This window comes from Gymnoscopelus microlampas (genome assembly GCF_963454915.1).
Source record: "Gymnoscopelus microlampas genome assembly, chromosome: 17".
In the NCBI taxonomy this organism is placed as follows: Eukaryota; Metazoa; Chordata; class Actinopteri; order Myctophiformes; family Myctophidae; genus Gymnoscopelus; species Gymnoscopelus microlampas.
This window is the reverse complement of record NC_139954.1, coordinates 37,410,307-37,429,693: the sequence shown is the minus strand read 5'-3', so window position 1 is coordinate 37,429,693 and position 19,387 is coordinate 37,410,307. Positions and strand designations below refer to the sequence as shown.

Below are 19,387 nucleotides of genomic sequence, written 5' to 3'. Positions count from 1 at the left end.
AGTATTCCTTTTTATTTTGTTTTTGTATTTATTGATTTTGACAAGAACTACATAACTCAAGAATAAAAAAATAAAATAAACATAAATTAAACAAATGATACAGAAATTATGATTTCCCTATCTATCCATACAGGCATATATGCAAAACCGTTAACTGAACAATTTGACATGTGTTGACATAGAGCTTGACATAGGCAAAATGAGTACTGCATCTACAAGTGAGCTTGTAGATCTGCTATTTTCGGCAAAGAGATTTAGTGTAGAGGGGGAAAAAAGGAGGGGCCTTGTGAGCCGAGGGTTCTCAAGCAACCCATTGTGAAATTATAATAATAATTTTAGCAGATCTACAAGCTCGAGGTGATGTGTTGTGACCTGGTAGACCTACTATTTTCAGTATAAAAAAAAACATATTTTGGAAATAAAAATGTAAATCCCCCCCAAATCGATTATTTTATGAAATTGCTTATTTATAAACAATTAGTTCGATTAACTGTTGCACCCCTACTCCTTAGCCCGTAATGTGAAAACTGTACACAGTGAAATGTCTACACGTGCGTGCGTACTTGCTGACACTCTGAATTCACTTGAATGATTTTACTGTTGATGGCTGCTGCTTCAACATTTTGACTTCACCGTCCCATGGGGAGGGAAACGCATCTCTGATGAATGCTTTCAAAGCCCTGTGAGGACAGGCTTGACTCCTTCATAGAGAATTTGATATAATACAATATCAAAGCGTACACTTGAATTACGTTTTTAAACTGCTTTATTGGAATGATCTTTGTCTTAGATTATTGCCAGGAACAACTTTGCTTGTAGTAAAGATTATTGATATTCAGAAGAAATTATCTTGCATTTGTCAGCGTGGAGTAATGAACAGCATCTTTATTCCAAAGAATAAATGCAACCTTATAGTTATCACTAGTAATGGTCATTGTGAAAAATATACCTGTGAAATAACTTTTAATTGAAAAGGTTACACAGTGTGACAATTTAGATTGTGACATGCACATACAATAGCTGCTGCAGTGAAATTCTTGTACTCCAAGCTTTCCTCAACAGTGTGAAAAAGAAACAACATAAAAATAAAGTGAGATTTCAATCTGCACTATGTTAGGGATAATGAACAGCGAGCCAGTCATTATTGAGAAATAGAGCGGAGGTGTCCTGCATCACCCTGAAGGGGTAGATTACAGGTATACACAGTTACTAAAGATTTCAGCAATTCGACACAAAATATAACAAATATTTTATCCATTCAAAAAATATATCATTGCTTCTGCAACAGAACAGAAAAGTATTAGATTCTATGGTTGTAACTACATGCATAGCAACAAGCTGTAGGATTCTTAAGATTAGCCTGTTTTAGCTCACGTTCAATTTAAGGAGGACCAACGTGAAGCTGTATCTTGCTTATTACACGGCTACTTGGTTCTTACTTAGCTTACACATTTCCACTTCCATTGCAACGTAAACAGAGGCAGAGTAGTGCTCTGCTATCAAGAAAAACAGACTGCAGTGAATGCAGTAATTGACAATTCAGAAGCAAACATTCAACCAAGCTGTGTAATAAATATGTATTATGTGTATGAAACTATGTACTATAGGCTAAATAGTGCAGGCCAATAAATTGGCAGCAGTAAATGGTGCGTGGTGAAGTGAACAATGCAGTGTACTGTAATAACTACTGTAGGGGCACCGTGTGGGTATGTCAGCATGTATGAGGGGGAGGGAGAGTGTGTTTTAAACCTGGATTCTATGATTCCGCACAGGGTTTTGACAACTGAAAACACGCATGCCCTGTGTAAGTGCAAACTCAGCATTTGTGTCGAAGCCTAAAACCAAACTGTTCTCCTTGCTGCCCCAGGTAACGGTTGACGTCTGGTCCTGGGCGGACAGTTCCCTGACTTAAACTGTTCCTTGCTGGCCCGTTTCCCTACCAGCCCCTGGAACAGCTGGGGCCATGTGCCAGGGCTCCCCCTGCCTGTGGACCACAGCCAGCATGACGTTGTAGCCCCAGCGCTGACAAGAACATGTTCAGGTGAGACTCTTTTATTTATAGCTCCTGTCTCACCACCTGTTTGCCTGTGTGTTGACCTGTCTCTCTTGCGACCTGTCTCTCTCTTGCTTTATTTCTTTCTTTCTCTCGCTCCCTTTCTGTCTCTCTCTCTTTCACTGGAGTCTGGTTGGCATGCAGACTGATGCAAAACCAGCATGAATCACCTGTGTGATTTGAGGCATTAGGGTAACCTACTTTCTGGCTTCAGATCTCATCCTGAGCTGGGAATTGTGATGGTGTTGTTTTTCTTTGCATACTGGAGGCATTGGATTGGATGGAGGGGAATGGCATACTGTCACTAGTGGGGATACAGTACAGCTATCATCAATTTCCATATTCGCTCCAGAGTTTTGTCCTATATGTAGCACAGTGGTTAGAGAGACGGGGTTAATACATAATGTCCCACAGAGACTACAGCACAGTATGCGACAAAATGTGACCACTCATGGAACGTCTTTTCGATACGTTTGCATCTAATGATACGATATGTAGAGATTGCTTTCCATTTTGTTATTTACCCCAGATATTCACATTCATATTGTCCTTACTAGTTTGAAGGGCTTGTCTAAGTCACACAATCTGACTTATGTTAAGCTCTCTGTTTGTCTAAGGTTTCAGCTCTGATGCCAGCCATGAGTGAGAGATCAGCCAAGACGGCAACTCTCACATTCCACAAATCCTGTCTGATTTTCCTCAAGCTAGTTTGCCGCTCGTGCACTGAACATTAGGACCAGCATCTGTGTTTCCATGAAAAAAAAATCAGGAGCAAGTTTAGCCAGCAACAGCTTTAGATTACACATTTCCTACACAAAAGCAAGAATAGAACTAGACGTCCAGATTTAATGTTTTTCAATGTTTTGGGAATTTTTGCTATATGACAGTCTCGGACAGAGTATAAAATAGGGCTTAAGTGGTCAAATTCCCACCCTGAGCATCAGATATTAGGAAATGTTGGCTGCACTCCTAAAATGACCATTGATTATCATTTAGTGTTTCCCAGCTGCCACTCTAACCTCTGTGATTAGCAGCTGGCTGTGTGACACTGGGTTAGACAAGTTGACTTTATTGCATAACACCCATAACTTCCCCATAGTCCACCACATTTCTCTCTCTGGTCATTGTGGTCAGCTCCCCCTTGACCTACGTAGCCATGTCGAGGTCATCACGGCTGGGAAACGGAGCCTCTTGACGCGTGGCACTTCAGTGTTCAAAGGTCACTCATAAGCACTACAAGGAAGGCAGTTCACCACAGGCGCAGGTTTTCTTATTGTCGTTGGAGGTCAGGTACTGTATGTGCCACAAGTATGCTACTGGTGTCTAGCCTTAAGGTCAGGTTAGGTGGTAGAAGCCGGCCAGTTGCTTGGGATGTTAAACTCAGACGAAGTGTTGTCCTTTCAGTGTATGTCTGACTTTGAGGTGATTAGAGATGAAAACATTGCTGTTTTGGAGACGGTTACTGTTTCACAACCTCAAGATTGAGTCTCTCCCTTTCTCCATTTCTGTTAGTCATTAAGCCAGCAGGGCCATAAAGTGAATTAACCATTAGTTAGAGGTTATAGCAGGCGTGTCTACAAACTGCTTGAAGTAAGTAGCAAAGGCGTTATTTATTCTGACAAGCGATTATCTGTAATATATTTCATGTATAACCTGTTGAATATCTTGTGCAGTTAAAAGCGGTGCCCTTTTGGCGATTGCTATAACTTGTATTGTACCAACTAATCATTTTGTGATGAAAACCCCATGAAGTTATTTTCTCCGAATTCTTTTGGGGAGTTCTCAATCTGTTGATAATCCCGCTTGTTGAAAACCCCTCCCTGGTCTCAGCATGGTGGTGAAGAAGAGGTGCCTGTCTGTCCTGAAGAGGCGGGCGGGACCTTCAGCTATAAATACCCAGAAACACAGTGACCAGTGCTAGAATTCAAATTGGCCTGTCCGTGTGAAAAACTGTGTGCGTGTACTATAACAGTGAGTCATCACTAAGCCCTCCAAACTTTCTCACACACACACACAGAACGGACACACACAATATCACATTTTCTCTCTCCTCCTCACTGAGTCACATAAACACAGAGCGAGAGTTAGAGAACAGGGCTGGGACACACGTTACCCCTTAAGGACAGTTATTTTTTCCATACATGATTGAGCTGAGGCAGAGTCCAGTGTTTGTTTTGGATACCTTAGTGCGTGTATATTTTCTCCATGGGCGAAGGGAAGTTTGGGGGGGGGTGGGGGGGTCCACCGGGTTCACTTACTTCCCGAAGCACCCCGCCCAGTGACAGTGATGACATTATAGAGACTAGCCAATGAGAGGCGGGCCTCTGGAAAGAACCAGTCCTGGGATGTTCCAGGAAGTTTTGGGTTTAAGTCTCTGCTCTGCCATCCTGGTTCTTCTGTCTGGCTGTGGCTGCTCAGACACCACCAGGAAGCATTCCTCAAGTCCTGCTTAAGTTGGACTTGGACAAACTGTTGTAGGGCTACAACTATCGATTATCTTATCTTAGAAATTATTTCTATTGCACGTTGTGAGCTTGTAGAGCTGCAATAAAACCCATGTTGCTATATTTATTAAATTCACCAACGAGAATTGTACAATGAATTATGGTACAATTCTTGTACCATAATTCATTCTTATAATTATGGTACAATTCTTGTACCCAAGAATTGCACCATGAATTATTACATACAGTATGAGTATATGATGTTTGTCAATTTAACATAATGTTGCAGTTAAGAAAGTCAGTTTGCCGTAAAACTGTAGAAGTCCAGGAAAAGACCGTGATAATTAGAAAGACCACACTGACCATAACTTTCTCTCTCCACCAGCTACCTGCAGCCGCTGAAGCTAACAACGTGGTCATGCCTGTGTGTTTCGTACCAGGATGTAGTCACAGGAGCGATGGGTCATTCGCTTCCTGGATGATAAAAGGACCAGGATTCACTGGATAAAACAAATCAGGTAAGATAACATTTGTGCAAGAAACATATTTACTGTATGCTATCTAGCATTGCATTAGCCTTATCATTTAACTTACATTATTTGGTTTATGGGGGGGGTGTTAACAACAAATTAACACGATCAGGGAGAGTGGAAGGGAGGAAGGCAGCCTTGCATGACATTCATTTGGACAAAATCTTTCATTATGGTGATAGTAGATTCAGAGTGTGACACTCATTGTTGGCAATATTGTAGTTTGATAAATGTTGAGAGAGTGAATGAACTAGGTGGAATTATGCAACAGATTGAAAGCTTAGTTGCTGAACCTTTTTATCTTTTCTTTTTTAGCTCAACTCTTCTGAGATCTTGAAGAACTGGACTGACTGACTAGCTCTGGAAACCTGATTACCAAGGGCGGTTCTAGGAGTTGACAAGGTCCGAGGCTAAGCCCAGAGCATTTAGGGCTGCGGCCAGCGCCCTCAATTGCTTATTCAGCACTGGCACATTTACATTGATTAAAACCCATTTAGACCTGGAAAGCCTATAGTTTAAATGGAAAGTGGGGTCCATGCGCATATGGTGGATATTTTCCTGCCACCTGGTTTTTCTTAATCCTTGAAGTGTGTATTTTAAGATTTTGCCAGGTAACAGGCTGAAATAATGTCCCATGAGGTTAATTTAAAACCCTTTATTACACATATCCTGAACCCAAACCCGAAAATGGACCAAAATTGAAAAGAGCATGAGAGCATGAGAAAACAAGAAAACAACCTACAGAGACACAAAAAATCCCATACAATTTGGACCCAAGCAATTCATTGAAGTGGTTATTATTATTAATCTATTTCAGGGCAAAAAATGAAAACAACGGAGTGCCTGATAGTTGAAAGTTCTTTCTTCTAGATTGTAGGAGCCACAAAGTAAGCCTTCATAGCCTACTGGGAATGCAGTACACACACACACACACACACACACACACACACACACACACACACACACACACACACACACACACACACACACACACACACACACACACACACACACACACATTTAGTCAAAACATAATTATATATGTGATCTGAACATGCGTTTTTTGTCATCTGAATAATAACCACTTTATTGAATTCCTTGGGTCCAAATTGTATGGGGGGAAAAATCATTTGTCTCTGTAGGTTTTTTCCTTCAAAAGTTGTGCTCTTTTTTCCATTTTCTGGTTTGGGTTCAGGATATGTGTAATAAAGGGTCAAAATGAACCCCATGGGACATTATTTCAGCCTGTTACCGGGCAGAATCTTAAAATACAGACTTCAAGGAATAATAACCAGGTGGCAAAAGAAAATCCTCCCTATGTGTGTGGACCCCACTTTTCCATCTAGTCTAATACTTAAATACCGACAATCCTAATGTGTATCAGCGACATCACGTCTCTGATTGGTGGGGCTTGCAATACCATGAAAATGTATCCGCCCCGCATGCTACCTCTTACGGAACCAACTAACTCTTGCATACTGTAGCTAACACACCTTTCCACTGTCAGAGCAGAGGAAAAAAAGACAATACTAGCTCAACCGACAATAATAGAATAAACAGAAGTACAATTGGAGATCTCTGCCTAACGCAGATATGTCCGGTGACATCTAAATTAAATGTAGTTGCTAGTCTGGTGACATCTAAATTAAATGTAGTTGCTAGTCTGGTGACATCTAAATTAAATGTAGTTGCTAGTCTGGTGACATCTAAATTAAATGTAGTTGCTAGAATAGCGGGGAGATAAATAAACCAATGCCTACTGCTTAAATCAACCATATCACTTTACCATTGTGAAGGACTGCCCTAAATAATTTCATTGGTTCTGCAAAGCAGTTATTTTTCTCATCTCCAAATAGTTTCCACCCAATTTCAGCTACCACATTGAATTTAGATGTCACCAGAAGTATTGGTAGGTGGACATCTCCGATCGTCTGGTTACGCAACACTAGAGAGACTTAGGTTCTCTATTGTGAATGGGCTTTGTCAGCCCTGTGGTTTCACTGTGAAAGTCAAAGTAGTTTTTTTATGTACAACTAACACGGACATTACAGTACCACCTAGCCCTTTCTAGTAAACAGAATAAATACTCTGTGTGAAATATGAGTACTTCATATCAATTCCAAATGACATTCTCTACACTGAGCTGAGTTATGTGATGTTGCGTGTCATGTTCTTGTACTGAGTTAAGATCCAGTGGGGCATGTGAAATCAACTCAATATTAACTGTCAAGGGCGTCATCATCTTTTCTAATAGTTTTTATTATTTCTGTCAGATTCACAGTTTCCGAGTCTTTCTATTGCTGTTTGGCTCTCCTGTGTGGGAGAGACAGCCCCAAGTATGCCGTTGACCTGTTAGGTCTCTGTCTGTCAGCAGACAGGAGATCTCTAATAAGCAAATTTCAAGTCGTTGCATAGCATACTGAATGGAGAAGCAACTGCAGTGAGGTTATTTTTATTCTCACAATTGCAATTTCATCCCATCCCAAATAATGAATGGTACTGCTTTGACACCGCACAGCTCTTTTTAGGGGGGGGTTTCTTTTGGATAATGGAAATGAATCATTCAATATTTCTTCAAGCCCACTCACAGAGCACTGTGATAGAACCACGTTCTTTACTAGGAGGAGCTATCAGTAAAGTCTCTTCAAAAGCTTGATGTGAGTTTGAGTGTGTTTGAGCCTGTATGTGTGACTCCTCTTTGAGTGTCTTCCCTTTCATCTGTGTCATTGATGTGTGGCCTGATGTTTTTCAAGTTCTCCTACCAGTTCACAGTCTCTTACACATACAGTATTGATACAATATGATTTGGGGCTTCCTTTTTTAGACTGCATGGGATTGTTTTGCGTTTTAAAGCTCAGTTGCGAGGATTTTTTTTATAAAAACAATAAGAGAGTGAGTTCTTAATAAAATGTTTTGTTTTCTTTCCTGCAGTGTGCAAGTGTGCAGAGTGACACCCCGGCCGGCTATGGAGTGGTGTCGTCTTCAGACTGGATGACAGGGTCTTCAGGAGTAGCTGACGTGCATTCAGCAGGGACGCCCGACTTCTAAGCCGGTCCCTTTATGACAGAGTGAGATTGACTCAGAGTGACAGCGTGCCCGCTGCCCAGCCAACCACAGCACAACCTCTCTCTCTCCTCTCCAACATTCCTCTATCTGTAGTTTTTCCTGGTCCTCCGCCCTTTCCCCTTCCCTCCCCCTCCCCTTCCCCTCTTCCCCCATTCTCCTCCCTCCCTCTTCTTTCTCTCCATTCCTCCCGCCCTCTCTCTCTCTTTCTCCTTCCACCCCAAGTCTCTCTGGCCTTCTGTTCCGTGCGCCAGAGCCTCTTCTCTTCCCTTTGAAATCCGGTGATCCGTTTGACCCACCCCGTGGCGTTCAGTATGAGCTGGCTGAGCAGGTTGAACCCGCGGGGCCCCGGGAGTCGGACCGGGCGGAGTGTGGCCCCCCCTTGCACCGCTGACCCAGAGACCTGCCTCATGGTGTTTGAGAACCACTGGAGACAGGTGAGGGACTGTCACATCACACAGTGTTAAACATGGAACAAGGATCCCAAGATGTAGACAAGAGTGGAGAACACACTTTTGTTTGGCATTTTATTTATTCTGTTTTCAATTTTTATTGAAAATATACAACCCGTATCCTCCACACAAGCTTATAGAACATGTTGACAGCCATTGGTGACTGATGGCATAGTGAAATATGACAGAAGAAAGTGTAGCTTAAGTGACAATTTTCAATTAAGTGTCAATTACCTAAGTTAAGTTGCACAGCTAATTAATATAACCAAGCTACAACTTAAGTTTGATAAATCACATTTACAATATTGTGTTATCCACAAGCTACTTGCCAGCAAGCCACACAATCTGAACATCAGGTGGAAGAAAATATGTTTTCGTTGGCTGTGGGTTTTAGTTGGAGCCTGGACGGCAAACTTTGTGGTAACCGTGTTGCCATTATGAACTTTTACAGGTTTGAAAGATGAAATTTCGTATCCTTTGCTACACAGATTTGTGTGCTTGCTAAGCCGCTGCATCCTGCCTGCCATGCTTGTACAAAAAAATAGTATTTTACCCTACCAGTGCTGCTAGCTAAACTGATGCTGTCTCTCCAGTCTCTACTAAACGTGGCGTTATAGATCTGTGTGAGTGAGTGTAGGGGGGAGGAGGAGAGAATGTATTTGCTAGTTAGCTTTAAGTGCATATGAGAAGAGTGATATTGTGTGTGTGTGTGTGTGTGTGTGTGTGCACTTGTATTACTATTCTTGTGAGGACTAAATGTTCCCACAAGTATAGTAGAATTTGAGATATAGACATGTAGAGGACAATTTGGGCTTACAATTAGGGAAAGATTCAGGATTGGATTTGGCATTTAGAGGTTATGCTCAGGGGTTCTTTCTCAAGCCTAATACTGCTTAATCAAACCTAATCGTAATCGATACTGTGTATATTCTTCAACTAATTTGACTTTAAGTAGGTCAAATTTACGCAACTGCAAAGATGAAAGGGAAATGGTGGGAGGCAGACATCCGATGTAGTTTCTTCACAATTCCATCGCACAGATCCATCGCACAGACGCATTTCTAAAACTTTGATGTCCTCACAAGTATAGTAATTCAAATGTGTGTGTGTGTGTGTGTGTATGTGTGTGTACAGTACATACATTGGCTTTATGCAGCATTAGCCGAGTGGCTTTCCACTCAGGACAGCAGTGCTTTTCAGCAGACCTTCTTGGCCTGCTGCCAATAGCGTTTATCACACAACATGCTGCAAGCTGCTAGATTACAAACAAGCAGATCTCTATCTATTCTACACAAGCCGCACACAGACGCGCTAATTCATCATCACCGCAGTCCTGCCGACTTGGCGGAACTATCATCCAACTCTGTGAAACTCTTGATATCAGGTTACTCTCAACAAATAACAAGTGCCAAGCTACCAAGTGCCATCACAACATTTTGAAGTCTGATGTGAAATTTAGTATTTAGAGAGCATTCCATCGCTATGGAATGTTGCGATGGAACATTACATCCACATTACAGGAGCAATTATAATCTGTAAATGGCAACCACTTAAACCCTATATACTTTGTTGACCGGTGTCCCCCAGGGGTCTATACTTGGTCCCCTACTTTCTTACCTCTACAGTGAATATTTTTCAGAAAATTGCCGATCTATTGAGGATCTTTGAGGACCCCCTTGAAAACGAGATGCTGCATCTCAAGGGGCTTATCCTCCTGTGAAATTTCAAAATAAAAAATCTACAGGCTCACAATGTAGTGAGTGTAGTTTCGACACATTGTGACCTTGTAGATCTGCAATTTTCACCAAATGTTCGCCCCCAGAGTATGGATATTTGGCTGTACGTATTTATTTTTACACTTTTATGTGTGCAAATTATACTTTATATTGGAGTAGGAGCATGTTATCAGTATTCCTTTCTTAGGACAGAGCTCTGATCTCCACCAGAATTTAGGAGAGGGTGAGAGCTGTCCTGACCAATGAAGAGTTCCGTTTGCAAGTTCCGAGGAGGGAGAGATGTGTTGCATGGGATCACTTGACAGCAATGAGCTTATTAAAATATGTCTGTGACTGACCTTGTATGGCATGGTCGACATTTCAAAGAAGTAATTTCAAAGTTCCAATGTGCTGTCATGATTACAAATATTCTGCCTTGGTGTCAACGTATTGCAATGGTAACTGATATAGTATAATGTCTTTAATGTATAATACACAACTTTCACTATGCATAATGCATTATTCATAGTAAATATTGCAGTGCTTTTTTCCATCTACAAAGTCAAGGTGTGAAATATGCAACACACTCTGCCTCTGATAATATGCATTTCCCAATGTGATGCAACCTAATGTGAAACCAAACTGCATACAAATCGCTGGTTTCTCTGAAATTACAATCGGTGTCAGAGATGGTGTGCAAATTAATCTCGCAGCCCAAGGCATACCCATAGGTAAATCAAAACAAAAGCGATAACACAAAGTGACAAGTCAAACTACATGATCCTGTTCTACACAGCTCACCCCTTCAGTGCCACTCCTTTAAAAGAACTACAAGCAGTTATCACTATTTCCATTTTGCGGCTCAGTGTCATAAGATTGTGACGTTATCCATTCTCTAAATATGGACTCCTGTTGCTTACTGAAATGGCTGTAGGAAGCTTCATAGCTACCTCTCACGTCCTAATCTGAGGGAGGGTTATTTTTAGTCCCAGTCAGACCTTCAGCTTGATTCCTTGTTGTGATTCTGAGATGCTTTGTGAATACCGGCCCTGAATGCACTCCTCTCCTTCTGCAGGTTTCCTGGGTGCTGGAGCAACGTGAACCATCGTCCTCCAGTGACGACCTGACCGCGGTGCGGAACAACACCGACCAGATGCTGTGCCTGCTGGCCGAGGAGCGCCCCGGAGAAGGCCCGGAGGGCAGCGGAGGCCTGCCGCCCATGGGCCCCATCTTGAAGCTGGTGGTGTCGGAGAACGTCCTGGAGCGCCTGGTCCAGTGGCACCTCCGCCGCGGCCTGGACCCCGACAGCCAGGGGGCGCTGCTCAAGCTGTTCGAGATGCTGATCGGCCAGTCCCAGCAGCCTCTGCTGCAGCACACGGCCATCCTTCAGCCTCTGCTGCTTCTGCTGGGAGCCTGCACCGACCCGCAACTCGGCTGCCCCCCAGCCTTGGAGAACAGCCTTGTGCTGTTGCTCAATCAGGTATACACAGAGACACCATCTGCCTGCATAGTCACCTCCTGTCCACAAACATTAGTCTCCTCCTGTCCACATAGTCATCTCATGTACAATTAGTCACCTCCTGTCCACATCCAGTAGTCCACAAAGTCTATGTTATTTCAAACATTGTTTGCTCATCAGTTCTTGGGTGTGTTCCCCATAGACATATAAAGGTAGACGCCTCCCCCGACTCTTGGCAGAATCTAGTTGTATAAAAATACAACAGGATATTTTTATACAACTAGAATCTGACAAGTCCCTGAAAAGACGCGTTGTGATTAGCCAAGAGTCAGGAAGCATGCCCCCTCTAACATGGCGGCCTCGATACAGGTCACTCCAATGAACTGCAGCGGCCAATGAGGTATCAAGGTCTCTACATCTATCGTCTTCCCCTTCCAATCCATCCAGGTGTGTGTGTCCATGGCCCGGCAGCCAGTGGTCCTGGAGATGTTGTTCCGTGCAGCACCGGCCCAGCAGGGCCCCACCAACCTTCTCATCTTCTCCCTGCTGGTGCCTTTCATTCACCGGGACGGAGCCCTGGGCCAGCAGGCCCGTGACGCCCTGCTGCTGGTCATGGCCACCTCAGCCAGTCACCAGGCCGTGGCACGCTACATCACCGAGAACTCCTACTTCTGTCCGGTCAGTGTCTAGGCAGGTTGGGATTTGATGATTATCATTAATTTAAAAAATGATTACAGACAATGTCTAAATCTTGGAAGACTTACAAAATATAAACCTATGCTTTAGGTCTTATTATGTTATTCAAAGCTACCTGGTGTGTATCACCAGGTAAATGGCATTATGTTGCTCAATGGACTCTACTGTTAGTTGAACATTTAGGCTGGAGAATGGATTTTCTTCCCAACATGTTTTAAAAAGACAATGAACAATCCATTGGAACAGCTACACGCATCTAAAGAAATGGTGTGTTCAAGTTGTCATCCAACATTATTAACGAGATTGTGCTTTCATTGTCACAAAAACATAATTTACAAACCTAATAGTTGTACACAAAACATAGGCCACTAACTCAATTACTGTCAACTAGACCATACCCGGTCGACGCATCCGTGGGGGGATATGCGCACATGATCTGGCAACCCGGGAGGCAGTTCGTCCCATAGCTGGGCAGCCCCGTAACCATGGCGACAGTGTTTTACACTAAAACGCTAATAAGAAGCTGAGATTTGATGAAAGTGAAAAACGGGCTTCACAGTTAAGTTCAGATGGTAATGGTCAATGGCTGTGTGCAAAATCAGAGCAATTGCTCCAGCCACTGAGGAGAACCGGGTAGCTTCACGTACTCACGTACTCACCTACTCACCACTACAGACAGAGGTTACTAGAACAAGTAAGACGCGCGAACGCTGGAAGCGAACGCAGCTCGAAAATATTGTGTATTTAAGGACTGTGTGTGTGTGTGTGTGTGTGTGTGTGTGTGTGTGTTTTGACTGCACTCTGGCGCACTCTGTTGGTTGCACACAGGCAGTGCAGGCAGTGCACACATACTGCACACACACACACACAGACAGAGACACAAGCCGAGCAGAGTTTCATAGTATGCTCCACTTGGGCGGAGGCGCGGCTTTGCCGCGCCTCCTTCCGCGTTCGCAATTATAGTAGGATACAACACCAAGAACAGCTTCTGAGCAGCATTTACTTGTTTTCTGTGACAAGCACTTGAATGGGTTGTGCATTCATTCAACTCGTAAATGATAATTAATGCCGACTTGACCACAGCATAAGCACAGAGAGAATGCTAATTGGGGACTGTTTGAATTATATATGTTATTGGGAGTGGTAATTTATTTGTATCCAATTACTGTCTCTACACAAAACTATCAATTTAGCCAAAGACAAACATTGTCTCTTCTGGCAGCAGGAGAAAATCCTTACTTGTTGCTTTTGGAATCATTATAATATAATTTCTGACATATGTAGTGTGTGTCAATGGCACTCAACCTATTCACGTCAGCAACAACATTGGTCATTTTAACCATAAATATGATACTGATGGTTATAGATGTGGTCAAGAATCCACATCTATAATTTAGGTTTGTTTTCTTAAAGACAGATTTAGTTTACTGTTGATGCCCATCTAAGTCTGCTACCCTCATTTAGCCCATCAGTATGAGCACAGACACAGGCTAGTGTAGCATATTCTCCAGTATTTTCAGATGAAATTTGTTTCATGATTTCTAAGTGCTTCTTGTGTTGTTAAGACGTAAAATCTACCACCAGACATAAAATCTATTTTAACTCATCCAGTGCCACATGACGTCAAAGACGTCACGTGGCCTGGCGCCCCGTGCGCCACATGACGTCAAAGACGTCATGAAAAAAATGTTTTTTTTATTTTTTTTAAACATGTTCAGAACCCAAGATATTATGATTTGAAGATTTGCTGCTCCATTCACTCTTTGTTAAAATCCTTAAAAAGGCTGTATCTCGGCTCCTAAGCACTTTTTTTTTACAATGAATTTTAGCTGTGGCACTCAGAGCCAAAATTCCATAAATAAGCTGGGCACTGAATGAGTTAAGTCTAGTGGGGAATAATGCCACAGAGAGTCAAAACACTTAAACACAACCAACTTTTACCATTTTAAAGTCATTACGGTACTTGATGATAGAGCCCAATGCAATGTCTAAACTGACAATCTCACGTTGGTTTCAACACTCCAAAATGGTTCTCTATAATTTGGTCTCTTATCTCTTATCCGCTCACGCTTACTTATGTGGCAGTGATGGTGTGTGATAAGACTAGAGAAAGGGAAGGAGATGATCATGCATTCAGCCCCACCTGCATCCTGTCCATGCTGTCTGATAAGTTGCCTTCCGACCAGCTACTTATTTCTATCTAGCTATCTCTCTTGCAGCCCCATGTTTTCCTCCGTACTCTTGTGGTAATGCTTTGCAGCAAGCTGAGGTGCTTGAGGCAAAACCTGAATTAGACCCCGTCTGACTCGTTCTCCTCGATTTCTCTGTAGAATAAGACGTTGTCTTGCCCTAGAGTTGATCTTTTATTATTTGAGGCTTAGGCCTATAATTTGAGAGAGGTAAACGTAATAGCACAGTGTTTTCTTTTAGTTCCACATGGCGTTAACACAATCTCCCAAGATTCCCCAGTATTGAGCCTAAAATGCCACTGTTGATGTGGCATTGGATGTGTCAAGAGACTCTTCTGTATTAAACTTCTTGGCTTGTGAAGTCGTGAAATTGGCAGGGAAACCTTGAAATCTAACCGTTCTAAAAAGGTTAAATATATGCCACAGTTATTTATTTTATACATCATTTTTTTTCCTCATTTTCAAATCAGCCCAAAGGCCAATGCCTTACTCTAGCTTTGTGGACCTGCTTGTTTGCTATTAGCGTGTGTCAGAATCTGTTCCTGTCCGTTAAGAGCCCGACCAATGGCAGATTTCTGGGTCGATCCCGATTTTGGAGAGACCATCCATAACCAATGTTTTGAGCGATAGTTGGTCAAAACGTACATTTGAGAACATTTCAACAACTTAATGTTTGAAACTCGCGACACATCGGTTGCATAATTGCCGATACTGATGTCCGATGGCTCTAGTCGGAATCTGTTTCCTTTCTGTGCGTGTGTGTTGTGGTTTGCTGCTGGTCCTTCTCTTCCTGTACCTGCAGACTCAGCTAAGAGATGCACTCACTGCAACTCTGCTCTTCGTCTTCCCACCACGTATAGAATAATTTATGAGCTTCAATCTGACCCACTTAACGCTTAGAAGGACCAGTGGAGGTGGCGTCAAGGACCAAAACGCCACCTGGGCCCCTGCGCTCCACGCTGCGCGAGACTCCCTGTGTCATTTCCTGGAACACTCTGTCCCCCTTTTCTCGCTCACTTGTGCTTTCAGTCATTCTAGCTCTCACTCTGTCACTCACTCGATCAAAGTCCCACTTTATGACAAGTCTAAGTCTCTGAGAAGAAAATGACCCATTTTTACACTCAAGAGTTAAATTGACACAGATATTACTCTGTATCTTCCCTCCCTGTCTCACATTAAAAGGAAGCAGTTCACCTTTGATTCTTTGTGATGCACCGTGGTGCTGCTCTCTCTTCTTATCAGCACAATGCTTTGATCTCACCTTCATTTGTACAATGAAGATCGAAACTCAGGTGCAAGCTGCTCTCAGGCGCAACATCAGGCCCTTGCTAAAGAATAATCCTTGATCTTTCTCTGTTGTTTCATCTTAACCCATATAGACCTGAGGCCGATTCTAAAAACGGCTTCTAATATTTATTCAAACATTAAGAAAATGTATGTTGCTATATACTGTACATAGCAACAACTACCCCAAAAGGGGTTCCCGGATTGAAAGTTATAGTTACGTATAGGGGTTCCCGGTCTAAATGGGTTAAGAATGTCACCTCAAGGTGTGTCAGAATGTGGTATATTTGCTCAGTTTGCAGAGCCTGTAATACGAAGGACTTTAGCCCAACGCTCACTGTTGCGTAAGGCTCTCTTTGCAGCCAATCAGAGATGGAGAGAGTTGGTCGGCTATGTGTCATCTGATAGGACGATTGGTTGTAATGTGGGATGTTTGTCTGACTGAGTGACTGTCTTACACTGCCTGGAGCCAACGGCAGCAAATCAATATGTTCACTGGGATGCATTTCCTCTTAACATTCACTGACAGGTTAGCAATGTGTGTGCATTGCAATTTTGCACCTTCTGTAATTTGGACATTGTATACCCTGATGTTTCTTTTCCTATATTCTTTTCTTTCTGTATTCCGAGTCTTCCTTGAAACCACAAAACCGTTTGTATGAAGAATAATTTCACCCATGACTCTTTTACATCTGTACTCCTGTGATATGACAAAGTTGATTCTAGTAGAAATATACAGTACTTTGTCAGACTAAACTGATGTCAATGTACTAACTACTAATTAACTAAAAACTGTATATGGATATCCGTGACTAATTCACATCTTTATCTCTAAAGCTTGAGTTACATGCTGCCAGGCTTACACAATCAACAAAACTCGCCACTTTCTAATTTCAGGATTACTTGTTTTTTTTGTTTCGAGATCAAGGCGTTTTAAAAGCCTTATTTAGACTACCTTTCTAATCAACAAAGTAGCCTCATTAAAGGTGTCTTCAAGTAAAAACAGTGTTGTACTTGAATGCATATTATATTCTCTTATGCATTATTTAGACAAAGTACAGTGAATAAAGAAACCGGAAATAGATCCTATTGGATTAAAACACAAGAATGTCACCATTATGGTCAACACACTAAATGTGCTTAGCACATTTAAAAAAAGTTAGGAATTACACATCCATTCCCTGTGTGTGTGTGTGTGTGAGAGAGAGACAGCAGTCCCAAGGTGCTAACATTGCACTGTAGGCTCAGATGTGGCATGCTGCTGTTAGGGCTGTCATGATCATTACATTTTATTTGGCGATGAATTGTCAGTGTCACACAAATAATCATTGGAACATATGAATACAAATCATATTTCTGTTTGCCTTTTAGGCTTTGTTAACAAATTGCCCAGAGCAGATATGACAAAACATTTGTCACATTTTTGGAATTTGTTTGCCCTAAATTCCCAAAATAATGATGTGACGTCGGATTGAAAGTGGTTAAAAGAGCATGGACAACGATATGGAAATAATGATGGAAATATGACCTTTCTGTTAATTTCACCCAGCTGTTTTTATACAGATGAATAGAAACGATTAACGATTATGCAAAACAATTGCGACTAGCTCAAATGATTGTCATCAGGCGATTATGTAATAATTGTGACAGGCCTAGCTGCTGTCTCCCTTCAGCTATAATGGTGATAATGTGTCACAGTGGAGACAGACATGCTCTGTATGTCACTCTCATGTGTCACGCCAGGATGAGCTCACACACAACACTATGGCTGTTTGTGTGTGCAGGACGTCCCGATAGGGAGGGAGGGAGAGAGGGAGAAAGAGAGTGTCAAATATATTGAAAGAGAGCCACTGACGGAGAGACATGAAGACAAGGAGAGACAGACAGACAGTCAGGAAGAAACATAGAGGCTGCTATTGAGCAGAGGCATTTGTTGTGATGTGGATGTAGCAATGCTGGGTGACAGCTACAGTACACACTAAAACCCTGACTGTCGATTGAACCCTGAGTGTCCAAATTGACCTGTAAGTGTTAAATGAATGCTCAGGGTTTTACTATGTAGAGATAAACACACACACACACACACACACACACACACACACACACACACACACACACACACACACACACACACACTGCATTGGTCTGTTTCCTCCCACACACGATGTCAACCAAAATGTCTCCGCACTGTGTCTGTCAATAGAATCACTCATAAAACAGTGAAGTTACTGGCTTAACTTCCCACAAACCCATTAATTTGAGCTACGCTGTGTTGAATATAATTACCACCAGTCACAGTACAATGTTAAATCTATCTATTCCTAACAGCCAGGTCTAGTTGTTTTTATTTATTTACCCAAGGAGGGTTGAGCTGACTGAGTTGAGTTCCCCCTTTATTTCCAGTATGTTTACACACACACACACACACACACACACACACACACACGCCCCCCCCCCCCCCCCCCTCCCTGGAAACTGCCCAGCAGAAATAAAGTGTTCTACTGTTGGCCACTGAGCTGCTCTGCTGGAACGGTTGGTGGTTAGTTGCCCTTGAATAAATCTCTCTCTCCTGTTTTTTCTCTCTCTCTATCAGGTGCTGGCCACGGGCCTCAGTGCCCTCTACTCCTCTCTGCCCAGGAAGATCGAGGTGCGTGGCGACGACTGGCACGCGCTGCGGCGCGAGGACTGGATGGGCGTGTCTTCCCTGGTGCTGTTCATGAACTCGCTGGAGTTCTGCAACGCTGTGGTGCAGGTTGCTCACCCGCTGGTGAGCTCCCAGCTATTGGACTATCTCCACAATGGCTTCCTGGTGCCCGTCATGGGCCCCGCTCTGCACAAGGTAGGCATTGAAGGAAGGAAGGAAGCCGAGGGGGTAGGCTAGCTAAGCAGGTCTGTTTTAGGGTGGCACATGGTGTCATTGGTCACGTTGCCCATTATACGGTGAGAAGATGTGATATTTTGGCGAGCAGGTGTCTGTCAGTGAAAATCGCGTTGTCGTTATTTGCTGTTATTGTTATTTTTGCTTGGCAGTGTATGGCCTCTGAATGTTGACTGTCATTTCTCTCCCTCTCCTTCCGCCTCCCCTGTCTAGTCGTCAGTGGATGAGATGATAGCCAGTACGGCCTACCTGGACCTGTTCCTACGCAGCGTGACAGAGACGACTCTGCTCAAAACCTTCCTCCGCTTTATCCTGCTCCACCGCCACGACAACGACACTATCCTGGACACACTGCTCACACGCATCAGCAGCAACTCCAGGGTCAGTGTGTGTGTGTGTGTGGGAGAGCCCAGATGCTATGAGCTAATGTGGCTGGGTGTGTGGGTGGTGTATGGATTTAGAAAGAAGCAACAATATGGGATACACAGAACAAGCAGAACCTATACACGTTGAACTAACGGCCTCTAGTTTGAGATATTTTGAGCCAAACTGTCGGCGTGGAAGTGGTGTTCCTGTTGTGGGTGTGTCAGCAGCAGTGTTCTGCTGACAGTGTTCCAGTTTGAC

General features: G+C 42.9%; 1 protein-coding gene across 4 annotated transcripts in view; it reads left to right on the top strand.

The window, feature by feature from the left end:
- Positions 1 to 19,387, top strand: part of fhip1b (FHF complex subunit HOOK interacting protein 1B) — a 38,096-nt gene that overhangs the window by 4,740 nt on the left and 13,969 nt on the right. For all 4 annotated transcript variants that reach the window (XM_084083976.1, XM_084083977.1, XM_084083975.1 and 1 more), the window contains 8 exons: positions 1,868 to 2,041; positions 4,883 to 5,015; positions 5,343 to 5,429; positions 7,959 to 8,527; positions 11,333 to 11,737; positions 12,164 to 12,394; positions 18,479 to 18,724; positions 18,977 to 19,144. In XM_084083976.1, coding sequence (XP_083940102.1) covers positions 8,405 to 8,527; positions 11,333 to 11,737; positions 12,164 to 12,394; positions 18,479 to 18,724; positions 18,977 to 19,144 — 1,173 coding nt within the window. In that variant the 5' untranslated portion in view covers positions 1,868 to 2,041; positions 4,883 to 5,015; positions 5,343 to 5,429; positions 7,959 to 8,404. The remainder of the gene's footprint in view (positions 1 to 1,867; positions 2,042 to 4,882; positions 5,016 to 5,342; positions 5,430 to 7,958; positions 8,528 to 11,332; positions 11,738 to 12,163; positions 12,395 to 18,478; positions 18,725 to 18,976; positions 19,145 to 19,387) is intronic.